Genomic DNA, 17831 nt, shown 5'->3' with positions numbered 1-17831 from the left:
GCTGCAGTTTCCAGGGAAATTACAGCTCTTCTGAACAAAGGACAATATTGTCCCTCAATTATTTACAGAGTTCAAAACTAAGGTCAAGATAAAGATTTAGAAACAGTTCAGGAAACCGTCTGGGTGGGGAGAGGGATAAAGTTGCAGTGTTACAAATGTTTCCACTGTAATAACGCCCCCAAAGAGTATCTGGACAGAGCACTTCAAAGAAAATCACCAGAAAGAACTGTTAATGAAACTCTTCCATGTTATTGACATCTGCCCAGCTGCTCCCCACAAATCCCCATCTCCTCCCCAAAGGCCCTTCCCCCAAGAGACAGCGAGGTCTCATCAGCCTCATTTTATTACTTCTAAACTCTTGACATTTTCTCTGGGGTCAAACACTCCAAACTGAAATTCTCCTGTGTCCAAAGAAGCACTTCAGAATCTAAGAGAGTCTCCAGAAGAACCTGAATTTCTCCAAGATGCTCCTCCCTACTCACATCCCCCAGTATCCCTCACTGTGCCACAGGACCCTGGGAACACCCAAGGGAGACAGGTCACTCCTTGAGAACAGGGCTCCAGTTCCTGCTCCAAGCTGCCAGCTGAGGTGAGGACCCAGACAAACCCATTCAATGGAATAGTGACACATTTCTTCAGGAAGTAGTTCTGCTCAAAACTATCAAGTTTCAATATTTCACTGTTTATGCAGAATTAGACATCATCATTCCTATGAGTTTCCTCACTATTCCCAGTCAGGATACACAATGGTAAAGATTTATGGCTGCTAGAAATACTGTTCATGGTCATGGGAGGTCCTAATTATTTTCTCTGCAATGCCTAGCAGATTGAAAATTTTCTCCAGATGTACAAAAATGGATTTTGAAAGCCTCAAGAGCCATAAGATTACTTCCCCCCAAGCCCAGAAGGTTTATATTAAAAATGTTGTTACCAAAAAAAAAAAAAAAAGCCAAATCAGATGCATTCAAGATCAAAAACTCTTTGCACTGAGGCTGAGAAATATATAAACTTTTTTTTTTATTCCTGATAAATACCACATGAAAGATTAGCCAATAAAGTCCTTATATTTACAGAAATAACCAAGATTCAGATTCAACTGCTCCCCTCTAATCATCTCCCCACGTCAGTCTCCAATGCAGAAGCAGCCAAAAAAAAGCTCCACATATGCTCCTTGCAGAGCTGAGATTCATCTAAAGCTCTAAAATATGGGAAACAGTTCAATTTGCACAGTTCCCTGAATAACAAACCAAAATAAAAGCAGTTGTCATGTGCATTGTCCCTTGGTCATTGTCTTGGTCTTGCACCCTTCAAAACCCATCCCTCTGCTGTACATTGGATGTGTTCAGCAAAAAGCACAGATTTCAAAATAAACCTTAATAAATGGGGCTTGGGAAAAGGAAGCTGTAAAAAAAAAAAATCCTTCTTTCAGCTTTTTTTTTGCAAAGCCCACCCCAAGTTCTTGTTGGTGTTCAGGCTCTAAGTCTGCCTCTTGCATCCTCTGGATGTTGTGGCCCAAAATGTGAGTCCCAGCAGAGCCTCACAGAGCGTTGTACTCCACACATTTGGATGGGTCTGTTGGGAAGTGCTTCTGGCAAATGGTCATGAGCCTCTTCAGCCCCTAGGAAGTAACAAAACAAGGACAATTCCTGTAATGAGGCTGCAGCTGTTGAACAAATTTAATAGCCTACAGCATTCTTAAGCTTAACAAGAAGAATTAAAAAGAAAAGGCTGCTATTTTGAGGTTGGGATTTTTATTTTGGTAGTTATTCTGTTTGAAGTTTGAGGTTCTCTTCAATATTAGAGGAGTTTGTGGCATAATCAAAAAGGCTTCAATTCCACCTGGTAAGATTCACAGTGAAGGACGATAGCAATTCTTTAATCCCTCTTTATCTCCAAAGGAACAAATGATATCATAATTAAATATATTTACAAGTAAGCTGAATATTAAAATTAATTCTAAAGATCAAAATGCAATTCCAAAACAAGCTGCAGAGCCGAGGCAAGAACCGAACACTTCTCAGGAGGAGAACTGTGGGCACAGGACATCACAGAGGCAAACTGAAGCAATCAAGGAGAAAGGCAGAATGTCGACTTCTCAGTTCTTGCAAGGCATCAATTGCCAAAAACCAACATGACAGGAACCCTGTGATTATTTTCTTTCAAGTCACCCAGAAAAGTCTAACAAAGAAGAAAGCCAACTGCTGTGGTGGAAGTGTAATTTAGCAGTGACACTGCACTCCAAGATGGCAGTCATGTCCCTGTCATGAGACTCTCCTCATGGAAGGCAGCTCCTCACTGAGGGAAGAGTGATTCACTAGGATGATGCTTTGGCCTTTCTCATGCAGGCAGTATGGAAAGTCTGTCCCAGCACCATAATAACTCCTTGTTTGGGATGTTCTCACTCCAGAGTGCTGCAATCAGGAACATGTTTGCTTCATGCAGCTGCTGGGAGCATGGGTAATAAATATCCCATGCTCCAGTTTGAACCAAACTTGTCAAACAAGACCCAAAAATCTAAAACCAACATAAAGAACATATATGTTTAAAGCCAACTTTGTCGTGGTGCTGCAGTGAGTTGAGTAATTGAGAAGCAGAGGTATGAAATTATCAGTGGGAAGATGAACTCAAGCATTTCCTTGGCCAACAGAGGAAGTCCCAAAAGCAGAGAAGGGACAAACTGGGGAATTCACACACATCTCCCACTAGGTATGTTATGCTAAGAGAGACCAAGCAACTCTCCAGAGTAGAGATCCTTCTGCTCCAGGAGTGGCAAATGGACAGAGAAAGCCAATTATTGAGCAGTCTGGTCTGGAAGGTTCCCCTGCCAGGGGAGTTGGAACCTGACAGTCTCTGAAGTCTCTTTCAATCCAAACCATTCTGTGATCCTATGAATTATTCACCCTTATGACATGTGGATTAACACAGAACACAACAACATTATTTAGTTTAAAACTATTTAATCCATTAAGTACTTCCAAGCATAGCTGGAGCCTGTCTCTGAAGATGCATAATCCACATGCCAATTTTCACCTTACAAAACAATTGATCAAATTTAATTTGTCATCTCTGTGTCTGGAGGCCCCTGTGACTTCACAATGATATTTTTTCAGGTTATGCTATTAAAAACTAGAGTTGAAGAGAAACCAAAGGTTATACTCATAGCCCAAATACAGGGAGACTTAGAGCAGAAGGGAAAGTTGCATTTTGCAAGCAATTTCCTTGCAGACATCTGCAAAAACTGAAAAGCAACAGGAGTCCTGCTGCTGAAGAAGGAAGACATTTATAAATCTCCCCTAACAGGAGCTCTGAGCTCCATGATGCTGCTCTGAAGGCTTCAGAGTTAACCCAGAAGGTTTTTTTATCTCAATGAAACTGCAACTGGTAAGAGCCAAACACATTTTTAACAAAACCAAGAGAGAAGGTTTGTTTCCTCAGACCTGTCCACCCACTGTGTGGAAAGGACAGAGCACAAAAACAGCACCGCTACTATTTCCACAGCCAGAAGTCCACATGAATATGAAGATGCCCAGGAGGAAGCAAACCTGGAATTTTGTGCCCAGATTCCTGAACTTATTAATGAATGCATTTATCTAGTTGCAGAAGTAGTCAGAAGGACTGAATTTTACAGTATTAAATTCTGTGCATGTTTAAAGCACGAGTTAAGCAGTGAGAGGCCTCGGGAGAATCAAGCCTGCCTTCACAGCTGCTTTGGTGCTCCTGCAGGATCACAGCAGTCCAGAAAACACATTAGACTGCTCCTGGCCCAGCACCGAAGAGCCTCCAGGTTCAGGATGAGCTCCTGTTAACCAGATGTTATGCTTGACACAAATTAAACCTGTCCATTTCTGGGACTTTTTGACCACATCACCTGATGTTACCTTGACAAGGATGTTTCTCCAAGATCACCCTACACAAGCAGACCTGTTGGATTTCCAAAGCTGCCATTACCTGGATGTATTTCCTTTGAGTTTCATCGTTGAGCACGTGGGCCACGTGCTTGGAGAAAATCTTCTCGCGCCCCGTGCGCGCGTGGATGCCGACCATGGTGACGCCGATGGGCCAGGGGGCGTTCCCAATGGCCATCTGCAGGTAGGCATCGTTGGCCTGGAGAGGGAAGGGCACCACTGAGCACCACAGCAACAGCACCACACCAAGCATTTCTGCACTGCCAGGTGCAGGTAAAGCCCCATTCCAGTGTTTCTGATCTGGTGTCACTGCATGGTATTAACCAACTGCACAACGCACCTTCCCAAGTGGAACTCCGAGGGAAGTTTCAGAAGAGACTTTCCCTCATGAAAAAAAATTAATTGGATAATGCAGTCTGGTTATCTTGACCAAAACTAAGGTTTACTGGGATTATTTTCAACTCAACCATCTCTGGTTAAAAAAGGTTACATTTGTCACCATGCTTAAGGCCAGAGCAGTAGCAGCAATAAATCAACCAGGAATTTCCCCATCGAGAGCACAGATCCTCTTTTAAAGCTGTAACAGACAACATTCCTGGAAAAAACAGGAATAAAACTCAAAGGGAAATTTAACAGAAAGACAGGCAGAAAGGAATAGAACTACAGAACTTAAACAAACCAAACATAACAACTGAGAAACAGCAAGTGGCAGATACAATTACAGAAAAAACCTGAAGGACATGGAACAGGACATTCCTTCCCTATTAGAGAGCAGCTACAAAACTCACTGATAAAGAGTTCATTTATCACCTCCTATTCAGAAACTGGACAATAAGAAGCAGCAATCATGACCAGTGGGTGCAGATTCTTTCCAGCTAGCACTGAACAAACTGGGAGGTGAATAATGAACAAGGCAGTGATGGAAGACAGACCTAAAAGCAAATCTGAAGAGAGGACAGAGCTTAGTCATCACCTGCATGAGGCAGAATCTGAACAGCCTTAGTGAAATGCCTTCTTGCTGACTTAAATATACTTTTGTGATGAAACAGTGTGTGAACATGCAATTAAAGACCCTTGAAGGACTGTCACAACAGGGTTAATTAAGGCTGAGTGGACAACTCGCATTCTGGCATTTGCCTGCTGTCAACACGTTGATTTCAAAATTAAAATTTTCCAAGCTTTTCAACTAACAAAGCAGCAAAAATTTGTGGCTGACAGTATTCACTAGGGTGCACAAAGCAAGCAGCAGGCAAAAACGGACAGAAGACAAGAGTAGGAAAAAGAAGCAAGTCTCCTAGAAAGTAAAATTGAAAAGAATGTATCTGTAAAAGCATTAGCCTAATGTAAAAAAAAACAAAAACAAAACAACAAAACATCCAAACGTGTACTCAAGTCATCCAAAATCTCTGAGAAGTTTACTTAAAGGCAAGCACTTCCAGGAGAGAAAAGCACTGCTGATTAACCCGGAGATACACCACATTCCTGCATGCTCATTAGTTTGAGAAGCTATTGGAAAGGGAATTTCCACATAATGATGAAAACGAGGAGAAAAAAATGCTTCAAAATAAAATCCCACTATCATATATCCCACATGTTCAGTTCTGCTTCCAAATGATTTGGATTAAATTTGCCTTAGGCCATTCAAAGTCCTTTCAGCATCAAAAGCAGGTTTGCTTGCTTACTTGACAAATTATGGCAAATCCTCACAAGAATAGTAAGAAATACTAGAAATTTAAAGGCAAAAGACAGCTCAGTTTCCTCTGCATATACAAGCTGCTTCAGCAAATGCTATTGGTACTTCAGTTTCACTTCTGAGGGCAGCTACAAATAAAGCCTAATGCTGCCTTTGATCTTGTGTCCCAAAGTACTTCTGCCCTCTGGAGTGAGCAGACTTCATCCAAAAAAAATCTTCTCATTAACTCACCTCAACCTTACCAGACCACGTAATGTGAGTGCAGACAAAGAAAGGGACAGTGCCTCATATTCAGTCTGACTCAATTAATTCCTAATTAATTAATCATCAACACCCTATTACTATTCAATACCTTCATTTAACCTTAAAACATCATGTTTCCCCTTGAGGAATGCCTCTGCAACTTAATATATCCGTCTGTGAGAAAAATTTTCTTCATGTTTACAAAGCTGTGCAGTTTCATGAACCTCGGAAGATCTTCTGTCAGGCTGTGGATCAAACACTACTTAGAGCCTAACATTTCACAGCCATTTTTCATTTTGTTGGGATAGATGTTGTATTTCCAGCTATGTATCTTCAAAATTTAAAAAAAAATGGGAATGCTGAAGCAATAAACTCAATCTTTTACAACCAGATAGCATGAACATGACAAAAGGAAAAGTATAAACAAACGTACCTTCACGTATTCTCTTTGCAACATAAACTTAATAATATCTGTTATTGATTCTTTGATGTCTGCAGGAAGTGTCTACAGGAGAGAGGAGAAAGAAAAAAAAGACATTTACTTCAGAACAGCAGCTCAGGAAAATCGTCTTACTCAGCATTTATGCAAAGTTTAGCAACTGCCCTTGCTTGAGGAGTTTCACAAAGGAAAACATGTTCATTATTCAGATGCAGGATCTGAAGAGGAGAGGTTAAGTGGTTACACCTGGTAGCTGATGGCAAAGTGCAAAATGCAACCCCCAATTTTCTGTCGCGTTTGCAACCCAGGGAGCAGGTGCTGCTTTAAACAGCTGGAAAAGCAGTGAGTGGGCAGATTTCACTGCTTGAGCTACAGTCAGAACTGGGTGTCAGGAGCTCTAGATACAGAAACAACTGTCACCAACTCGCTTATCCCCTCTCCTGGAAAGGGCCCTGATGCTGGGTACTTGGGAAGCAAGGCTGAAGAGGCATTTAGAGGTGATTCACCCTTTTGCGGAGCTTCCTGAAGAGCGGCCGCAGGTAGGACTCGGTCTGTTTCTGAGTGGCGCTGTTCAGCTTCCCCTGCACGCCCCGCTTCACGTAGTCCTCCCTGGCATTCAACTCCTTGGCCCAAACTCCCAGGAGGAACTGCAGGGAGCAAGCACATCTGTGTCATGCTGCCATCTATTGACAGAACAGAGGGCTAAGCAAGCAAGGCAAAGTGAGCTGTTTTGGAGAAATCCGAGATAAGAAGGTAAAACCTTTTTCAGAAGGACAGGCAAGGAGGGATAGGAACAACTGTCTTATCTTAATGCACACACACAAATTAAAGCTTCAGCTCTTGCTGTGACTTTGATCACCACAACAGTTACACAGGCACTGGCTGACTCAGCTAAGAGGCAACACAGGTTTCTTGCCAGGAAACAATTTCCTGCCATCCACTTGAACCTGTGGACTTCCTTTAAAACTCTCTAATTTCACTAACAGTATTAGGTGACATTCCAATTCAGCTTGCACTGCTCCAAGGAAACTCCTCCAAAGGTCTGATGCCACAGTACCACACAGAGGCAGCGACGGACAGCTGCCTCAAATATCACACGAAAATCAAAACCGTATTTATTTTGTCTGGAAAAGCAGGAGCAGATTTTGAAGAATGCTGCTCTCCCAAGAGCTCTTTCCCAGATTTGGCACAAGTCACTGTTGTGACTAACAAAGGCTGTGGATTGCCAAACATTTTTAAAAACCCACATCTTACACATAACATGTGAGATTTTCCTCTCAAGCAGCTGAAACCCACCCTTCTACTCTTGAAATGCATCTGCATGGCAGTAATAATATGACACAACTACAGAATAATTAGAGTTTGTTACCTTCAAGAACTTGGTTATGATGTCCATATCATAGTGATCATCACCCCGCCCTAAGGATTCTCCCAAAGCCTGGAACAGGGGGAAAAAAGGGCCATCATTTCTACTTTGTATAATCTGCCAGCACGACCACAGCAGAGCATGGTTCACTGCAATAAATTCCACAAGAAATCCCAAACACTGGTCATGAAACAGCTACAAATGCTGCTGAAATTCCTTAATCTATTAAAAACATTTACATCACAATAGCAATATGATTATTTCTGAAAAGTCAATGCAACAGTAATTCTTCAGCCATTAACTACTAAATTATTGGCATAATTAGCAGCTGCCTGACAGCACTGTATTAAGAGGAACTGTGGGTGCACTGCATTTTTTGAGATCCCCAAAGCCATCAATTAACCTAATTATTTTGTTATGCTATTTCAATTCTCTGATGTACTGGGGCTTTTTATCATTTAATTGCAACTGTGAATTTGAGGGAACAAATTTTTAACAAAAACCCAAAACCAAGCAACAAACCACTAAAAAAGCCCAGCTGTATGCTCCAATTCTCCACCAAAACCTCAAAACTGTAAATACTAACAGTAAGTTTAATAAACATTTTCCAGTAGGTATAGTTCCATTTATAATCAATTTCCATTGCCCTCATGTTTCCAGAGTGAGTTTTATTTTTAAAAATCTCCTAGATTTGGAATCAAATTCAATGTAAGCTTTTATGCTCAAGGCAATGCAGCTAAAGTAAAATAAAATTAAGATGTGGTGTTTTCAAACTTTTTAGAATAAGATTGTTTGCATGGCTCAAACCAAGCCTGCTCTACTACCACAAAAAGGGGTTATTTTAAGAGCTAACAGATCAATAAAATTCAAGTCCAATACAACTGCTGCTATCCACTCTGTACTGCAGTTATTTTAAACCAGAACCCTTGGCACTGTAACAAAAAACCCAGACTATTTCTTAATAATAATGTATTCACTTCAGCTTTCAGTTATAAATCATATTATTTCTTACACACACTTTGAAAGGATGAATGAAGATTAACTTCTGCAAAGAGTTTTGAAGATTAAGGGTAAAAGTCTTCAGCTCAAGTTAATGTGCTTTTCAAAACATTATCCTGAAATACCAGGTGCTGAATGCATTTCCTGGCACTCACTCTCCACTCACTCACACAAACACCACAGGATTTTTTCAGAACAGAGCAGCCATTTGCACTCAAGTTTCTGGGACACATTATGTCTGCACTTATATTTCCTGTGGTCTCCCTCCTTCTGATGCCTTTTTTTTTTTTTTTTTTTTTTGTCCTAGATGTTTTCATATCAAATGTTCTTTCACTCTGTGTCTATTTTTCAGAGTTGTTCTTCCTTGTACAGGGAAAATTGATTGGTACTGACCTTATTACCCTCTCAAATATTCATTGGAAAGGCTTTGGCATTTATGACCAGGTTATGTACTAGAATTCAATTCTCTACTGCTGAAATCCTGGAGAATAAATCTTTACTGTATCACTGTCTTGGCAGGCAACACCTGTCCCCTTTGGGATGAAGTGTTGAAAACAAAAACCATTTGAGTTTTCATTTGTCTCTTGTAGGCACCTACAGTGCAACTCCAGGCTTGGAAACCTAAATTTTCTCCTTAAGAATACTTCAGAATGCCTAAGTCAGCTGTTGAAAGAAGACAACTTTGTCTAAACAATCCTGAAGCTTCCTCACAGCCACATGCTACATCTAACATCCCCTAGTTATGACCTAGTTCATTTACCTCTAGTTCTTCAATAGTAGTATTCTCCTCATGGACTTTCAGGTCATTCTGGGAGTCATCATCTCCTGCTTCTTGGCCACCCACAATTTCATTCAGATACTGCTGATCAATCTTATCCAAAGCAGCCTTCAGGTCATTTCTCAAGCCCTGGGAAACAGAAGGAAAAAAAAAAAAAAAAAAAAAAAGACACTGGTTTATAAAAAAGTAAATAAAAGCAATTCAGCTCTGTCACTGTGAGCATCTAACTTCTGTTTAAGGTGCAAATTTTGTAAAAACTCACACTAAAGGGTTAGTGTTGTTTGAATTTAACTGAACTCCAACAACAGTTTCTGCTTCAGCACTTAACAAAAAGCAGGTGCATGAACTTCTGAAGTACTCATACCTATGAAAAATACTTTTTACAGTATTTTCACCTAAAAAAAAAGGCCTGGAGGATGGAACCAAGCTCTAGGACTTTCTTCAAGTCATTTTCTCCAAGCAATGCACTGAACCATCCCAAAACAAATGAAAACCAGACCATAACCATCATCAGCTCTTCACATCTGCCCTGAAAAAAAGCTGTAAATAAGTCTCACTCCTTCACTGCCAGACATAAAACAATAATGTTGCTTCCTTTTATTACAAATTATTTAAACATAGCAGAATGTTTTATTATAGATCCACTCCTTAAAACCCTCAACTTTAGAAGAGGTGACTAAAAAACCAGAATCAGTTTAAAACCATATATAAAGTTAAAAGGTTCTTTCAAATAGAACCAAACTCACCTTAACCACAACTGAAGGATTTGCCTTCTCATCTTGAGACATAAAATATACAGCTCTATAAAGGAGTATGAGATTTCTTACCCTCAGATAAATTCAGCTACTCTACAGGGAATGGATAAGCATAGTTACTTCCCCTCTTCCATCATCATACTTAGCTGTCTGAAGCATTTCTATTAATCATTTAGTTACTCTAAAAATGTCTGAACCACAAGGCTGATTGACTCAGCAACATGCAGAATCCTCCTAGACAGCAACAGGAGTGACTGAAATGTAACAAAAATCCAGCACAACCCTATTTTTGGGCTCTCTATTTCCTAATCCTGCTCCTGTGATCAATGTCACTGGAGGGGAAGCTTTCATTAGCAGAGCTTTTATTTCTAGATCTGTTTATCTTTCTTTTAAAGACTTGGAGAGGGAAAGGCTTCCCTTTTATGGGCAGCCCCAGGAAAGACATTTAAAACAATTCAGTTTGCCACAAATTAGGGAACAAAATGCAAATTGTCACTCTGTTAGTAAGGCTGTAAATTTGGTTAACAGTGAATGCAAACCAAACCTCAATTCTATCTCCTCACTTAACTGATCATTCCTTAAGACAAAATGAATAAATTAATTTTATCTTCAAGTCAGTTTTTGAGTTGATGGCTACTTTAAAGGGAAGGGGGAAATATGGATACTTCCATAACAAGCTATAGCTCTGGAATCCAAGGATTTGAAAAATCATTTCTATCCCAGAGAGACAGTATGCAGTCCTGCTCTGAGTTACCTGTGCCTTCTCAGGGTGCACATAATCACAAACACAGGATTACTGTAACAGTAAATGACTTCTCTGCTCATTAAAAAAGCAGGGGCAGAACAAGCTGGGGTATTAGTGACACCTGAAGGCCCCTTTACCAACTGTCAAGGGCCTGGAAGGTTTCTAGGGCTGAATTCTTAACTTAATTGGAATTGTGCACAAAACTCTGATATTTAACATAGTTTCTCAGAAAAAAAAAAAAAAAAAGAGAGACACAAGAGCCCATATTCTCTTTGTGGTCTATTACCCCCTCCTCCTGAAAATTAACAGCTACTGAAAATGATTTTCAGGAACTTTTCTAGGGTTACTTACACCATGAATAAGTAACTAAGAGCCAGGCTTACCTTGTTCACTTCAGGTGCAAGAATTTCTATCTTCCTCAGACGTTGAAATGCATCATAATCTGTTTCTCCAAACAGCCTGATGGGCTCACCCCTCTCTCGTAACCTCCTGATAACCTGCAAAGAATCAAAGCACTCCCTGATGCATAAAGGAAGCAAAATCCAGAATGACAGATTTATTTACTTTGCTTAGAATAACAAGCTGAGCTAGACTGGAGAGGAAATGGCAATATTTTAAGCAGTCAAAAAATGTTCCAGACACTTTACAATCTAAATATAAAATTCCCACGGTATTTCAGCGAAAGGTCATTCCAAATATTACTGATCCAAATTTTGCATAACATCCCAGGCTGTTTGATACAGCCAAACTTCTTCCTGCTCTGACTTGTTCAAACAAATACACAAAAATCCTCCCTCTGGCAGAGCTTAAAAACCATTTTCAAAAATCACAAAGGAACTTGACAATAATCTCACTCACCTATTTGTCTTGGCAATAAAAATAAGAGCTGTGCTGCAGGTTGTCCCAGCACAGCTACGAGATGATCTGCTGAAAACCCCCACCATTAAGCATCTGGGAAATATGAAGTCCCAAAATCTAATGGGATAGTTACTTAAAAAGTAAATAAAACAGAAATGAAAAAGCCTCCCTCGACTTGATTCAAACCTCAAACCAAACACAAAACCAACAACCCCCATTACAAGTCCCATAAAAACCTGAATATCCTAACAAATTAAGGGGAGGTGTGACATGCTTGGATGACCTCAGCTGTGAATTTCAGTATTTCCAAGATTCCAGTGTACTCTGTACTTCTGAACTTCCTGCTTCTGCTTTGGGGTGTGGATTTGTTTGTGAACTTAAATCCACACAGGCATTTTTACCCTTAGAAAAGGCAAAGAACATCCCAGCTGCTCTGGCTTTAGGACTGTTTCTTCTAGAGGCTAAGGTGAACTTCCAAACCTTGGTTTCTGAATTTGTGCTCAGACCGACAAAGAGAAAAGAGGCTCAGGGAAAAATAAACCTTGGAAAAAGTCAGCATGCCATCTTCAGTGTTATCCAAGAATAATGCTGATATTCAGGGTATCTCTCTGAAAGAGCTGTAAAATGTTATAAAACATCTGTGTAAATCCATGTAACAGAGAGGCTCTACCCATCTGCACCTCCCTATGCATTCAATTGGACAGCAGAGCCCTGATAAGCAAAGATGATCATTAATTGCTGACTGCAAAAAACTTATTATTAAATAAAAATGCCATAAAAAGTACAGTCCACTGGATGAAACAGCCCTAACAAGAAATTTCAGGTGCATTTGCTGTAAACTCAAGGAGTCAGTTTTTGGTTTTTGACTTTACCTCCTGTCTGGAAAGAGTCATTGGTAACTTTTCCTCTGCCAGTTCAAGTTCCAGCACTGGATTTGATGTAGCCAGTGGTTTCTCCTCCTCTTCCTGCTGCTGTACCTACATTGAACAGACAAAGTTACCCATATGCAATGAAAATAAACCCACATATTGATGGGAAATGATGGCAAGATACAGAACTCTGGAACACAGACTTTAGTATGACTGAAGAAACCTTCAGTTTCATAGTTTTATGGTCCATAATTGCATCTCACAAAACAATAAAAGTTCTTGAAAGCATCAAGAACTAACGCTTCTGCAGGTTGCAGGAAGTACTCTCTCCAGCAAACAGAAAGGACAATTGCTGAAGTTTGGCTGTCACTTTAGCAGGCAGATGCCAGCAGTGGTGCCAGAAATAGCAAATCCACCCCCTGCCTGTTGATTCCTGCCCCTGTTCCATCCTTCCTACCCATGTGTCAATATGTGATGAACCAGAAGGGGGAAATTATTCAAACAGAAACTACTCTGACGAACACAAATACTGGTACTGTTCCCAGCCTGCCTCACTTCCTCATCCAGCTCCCAGCACATGCACTGACAGAAGGAGAGGAAGGAAAATCCCAGAGCAAGGTGAGAGTGGAGCTGCCTCCTCCAGGGTCAGTGTCAGTTACAGTGTTTGTTACCTGCAGTTACAGCAAGCTGAGCACAGTTAGCAGTGATCCACAGTTTCTGTTGGGTTTTGAGAGGTAATGCACCTCTCTAACCTTGTTTTAGGTAATGCACCTCTCTAACCTTGTTTTAGATAATTCACCTCTCTAACAACCTTACCAGTTTCTTACAGGTTAAAACAAAACAAAACAAAACAAAACAAAACAAAAAAGACACAACAAAAAAGACACAACTCCTCATAGGAACAGGGTATCTTTAACAACTCCTCTTAGTCTAAAAGAAGGTCCCTGAATCAAAGAGAGCATCCCTTCTTCATTATTCAGTACTTTAATAATGCAAACCAACTCTTGGATCAAAGTAACTTTGAGACAGCAGCCATGTAACTACAGCTCCCTGTATAAGCTCAAATTCAACACTTCTGACAGCAGGAGCAGACTGCTGGTGGCAATATTCCTATAATAAGGAAACATCTTCAGTGCTCACTCATATCTGGTTTATTCTTAATTTATTTCCTTTTTGTACTTGCTAAAAGGGAAACAATCCAAAGAATGCTAGAGCAGCCTGCAGCATTCCCTGTGCATGGACAGCCTGTATTTGGGTTGATCACTCTGAGGAAGGTACTGGACAGAATTTTTTTTTTATTTTTAATAGGCTTGTTATTCTTTCAGGACACCTGCTCACGTGTCAGTGTGACTCTGTGTGGATGGACCCACCCCTGGAGCTCCAGCTGCAAGATTCAGCCACAAATCTGCATTCAATGTTGTATCAGCAAACACAGAAAAAAAATCAATCCTACAAGTACAAATGTTTGGAATGAACAAGGGAAAGACAATTAAATCAATGTTTAACACATAAAGGGAGGGGGAAAATAAAGTTTCCATCAATGAAGGGAAGGAGGAATTGACAGGGGACAGAAAATACGGAAGAAGGTGTAATTTTTTTTTTTTTTAAATATAGTCCTAGAGCAGAAGGATACATACAAATTTTAACTTACAAACATTCTTGAAATCATAAAGAGATAGCAGCACTGGAAGAAAAGATTTGATCCATTCTGTCAGCTGGACTCCAAGTTATAAGCAGTATCTTTACCTGTTATTTTGTTTCAGTGCTCTCTTCAAGCAAGTGAAATTATTCCAAATTATTAAGTCTAAGCAAAGTAAAAAAAGCACCTGCATTTAAAAGGAAATCAGTCTGTGTTCCATGTCTCATTAACAGAATAAAGAACCAATGCAGAAATCTGGGAGGCTCTAAAAAGATATGAAATTTAACAAAGTAACTTATTTTAAAACCATTGCCAGGGTTGCATTTCACACCCAAACTGGCACTGCAGCAGCACAGGTAACTCCACTTCAACCACATCAGGTTCTGAAGAACTCCAGCTAATGCTCAAGAGGGACCAGGCAGCCATGTGCCCTTGGAAGAGCAGCTGGATTCCCAGAGCTTTCCCATGACTTTATGCTGCGTGTTCCCAGAATCATTTTGGCACTGATGTTCAAATGTGCACAAACAGATCAAGGTTTCAGAATAAGTCACTAACTGGGTAAAGGTCACTTGAAAACAAAGCTCCTATTTGTGCCCTCTAACAGCAAACAAGATTATGAAACTGTCTTCCCCAGGGAATGCATCCCCCTCCCAGACACCCCATCAGGCAGGCAGGCAGGCACACACACTTGTAAAAGACAACAACATTCTTTCCATTTCAGGAAAACTCTTGCCCTGACACCATTACAAGGCAGATAAAGCCTTCCAGATCACCCATTTGTTGCAAAATGCACCCGAGGTTACCAATTGTTTCTAATTTTTCTGCCAGCAAGAACATAAATGCTGTCGTTGCACAGCTTCAATGCTGTCGTTGCTGGGTGGTTAATGGCCAAAACCCAAATACAAATTTAGGAGAGTTGGCAGATCTTTTTGATGCACACCCACATTATAACGATTTCTTTTGGACATTTTGACAATGAAGATCAGATAAAATTATCCAAATGTATCCATTTTTCTCAGTAAGGGGAGGAAGGTGGCTATATCAGATCCAGTGTTCATGCCTAACAACACAATTTAATAAGAAAGGAAGACAAGCTTTGATCCCGAGCCACTTCATGCTTTTCACAAATAAAAACAAACAAACAAACAAAAGAAACCAAAGGCAAACCATAACACAAACTTAAGGAGCTGTATGTCATGCATATCTTTTCCTGCATTGAAAATGGTTTTGGAAAGTCATACCTCTCCAGGTGGCTTCTCATTTACAGGCTAATGTATAACATTAACAGATTGAACAAAGAACAACAATTATCATTAACAACATTGATATTGTTGATAAAAAAAATGCAGACTTCAAAATAAACACACCAAGTCCTGGAACAACAATTTCCATACCTTGTAGCCACATCTCTGGAAGTAGGCCTCCTCTTCCTTTTTAGCTAACTCACTGCGTTTGAAATACTTCTTATTGCCCTAAAAGACAGGAGAGTTGTTACCAGTTCACATTTTTGCATGGTTGAGCAAAAATGGCTCAAACTTTCTTACTTGGCTTGGTGAATTCAGCTACATCCTTTCCCAGAGATGCCTAGCAGGAAGCACCTCTGAAATCAGCAATACAGAGTTACTTTGCAGGACATACGTATAAGCAGAATTAAAAGTACAATGTGCTTGCCAGCACTTTAGAAAACCCAAGTTTTTTGTCATGTAAGGCCTTGGTGGTCTCTAGTGTAAAGCTTCACTTCAGATGAGCACAACCAGGCCCAGGCTGTTTAGATAAATCATACTGAACACATCATTTGACATTCAATCAAGGAGGTGGGAGAGATCACCTTTATACACAGTATTTTATAAGCTTGCTTGGAGGAGCTTTGTAGAAATGTGCCTGAACATTTCTACATTCCAGACACTCCAGGCACAGAACAGCTGGAAAATGTGGTGCTCCCAAAGCATTTTCCCTAATTAGTACAAACTACAACTTCTTCCTTCATGCTTTGCCTGACATACAACAGCCTCTGACCACAGCTCCCTCCTTCAGCCTCTGATGCCAAATCTCAAAATCAGACGCCCCTGAAAGGGGCTCTGCTGTACTGTGGGGTTTTTAGGCACACACCCTGCTCCCACCCTGACTGGGTATGGGGTTTTTAGGCACACACACCACTCAACACCCTGCCCGGCTATGGGGGTTTTAGGCACACACACAACTCACACCCTGCCTGGATATGGAGTTTTTAGGCACACAGAGCTCACACCCTGCCCAGGTATGGGGTTTTTAGGCACACACAAACACACAGAGCTCACACCCTGCCTGTATATGGGGTTTTTAGGCACACACACACAGAGCTCACACCCTGCCAGGGTATGGGGTTTTTAGGCACACACACCACTCACACCCTCCCTGTATATGGGGTTTTTAGGCGCACACACACACACACTGTCACACCCTGCCTGTATATGGGGTTTTTAAGCACACACACACACCACTCACACCCTCCCTGTATATGGGGTTTTTAGGCGCACACACACACACACTGTCACACCCTGCCTGTATATGGGGTTTTTAGGCACACACACACACACACACTGTCACACCCTGCCTGTATATGGGGTTTTTAGGCACACACACACACACACACTGTCACACCCTGCCTGTATATGGGGTTTTTAGGCACACACACACACACTGTCACACCCTGCCTGTATATGGGGTTTTTAGGCACACACACACACACTGTCACACCCTGCCTGTATATGGGGTTTTTAGGCACACACACCACTCATACCCTGCCCGGGTATGGGATTTTTAGGCACACACACACACAGAGCTCACACACTGCCCGGGTATGGAGGAAACCGGCTGTGGGGAGGAAAGAAACCATACTCTGCTCACCAAAGTTCGCACTGACTTTTCCCATCTCCTGGTGCCCGAAATAAACTAAACCAGCCCCAAAAGCCCATGGAACACAGCGAGGCTGAAGCCAGGCTGCGCCCCCGCCCCCAATCTCCTCCTGGCTCCTGCCCGATCTCATCCTGGCTCATCCCGGCTTTGGGAAACCCGGCCCTGGGCCGCTCCTCGCCCCCTTCCCGGGCCCATCCCGGGCCGCTCCCGCCTCACCACCGCCTCCCTCTGGGGGCCCACACCCCGGGCGGCTCCTGCTGTCCACGCCGGCCGCCCTCACCCCCAGGAGTTCCTTCTCCTCCAGCTGCTGGCGCTTCCTGCTGATCTCCCGCTTCAGGATGTCCATGGCGGCCTCGGGAAGCAGCGCAGGAAAACAACACCGTCACTTCCGGGGAGGCCGCGCCGCCGCGCGGCGCCCCCTGGTGGCTGGGAGGAGCGGCGGGATGGGCGGTGTCGGCCCCTTCTCCCGAGTGACAAGTGACAGACGAGAGGAGATGGCCTAAATTGAGCCGGGAGAGGTTTAGACTGGATATTAGGAAAGGTTTGTTCAGTATCTATGTAATCTCATACTGTTGTTGGAAGCAGATTATTTAAAGTGATACACAGACAGTATAATGACAGTAATTATGAGACAGAGCCAAAATATA

The 17831-nt window shown here is 41.6% G+C and overlaps 1 protein-coding gene across 1 annotated transcript; it reads right to left on the bottom strand.

The window, feature by feature from the left end:
* Positions 1-993: 993 nt before the first annotated feature.
* On the bottom strand, positions 994-17591 carry PRPF18 (pre-mRNA processing factor 18). The gene is made up of 10 exons (XM_009086881.4): positions 17465-17591; positions 15684-15761; positions 12654-12758; positions 11307-11420; positions 9406-9552; positions 7650-7718; positions 6787-6927; positions 6275-6346; positions 3949-4104; positions 994-1618 (listed from the first exon to the last, which is right to left on the bottom strand). The coding sequence occupies exons 1-10, from the start codon at positions 17528-17530 to the stop codon at positions 1538-1540; spliced, it is 1029 nt and encodes a 342-aa protein (XP_009085129.1). The 5' UTR covers positions 17531-17591; the 3' UTR covers positions 994-1537.
* Positions 17592-17831: the final 240 nt, after the last annotated feature.

This window comes from Serinus canaria, chromosome 1A, assembly GCF_022539315.1.
Source record: "Serinus canaria isolate serCan28SL12 chromosome 1A, serCan2020, whole genome shotgun sequence".
Taxonomy (NCBI): Eukaryota; Metazoa; Chordata; class Aves; order Passeriformes; family Fringillidae; genus Serinus; species Serinus canaria.
Note: the sequence above shows the minus strand (reverse complement) of the source record. Positions and strands in the feature narration are given on the sequence as shown.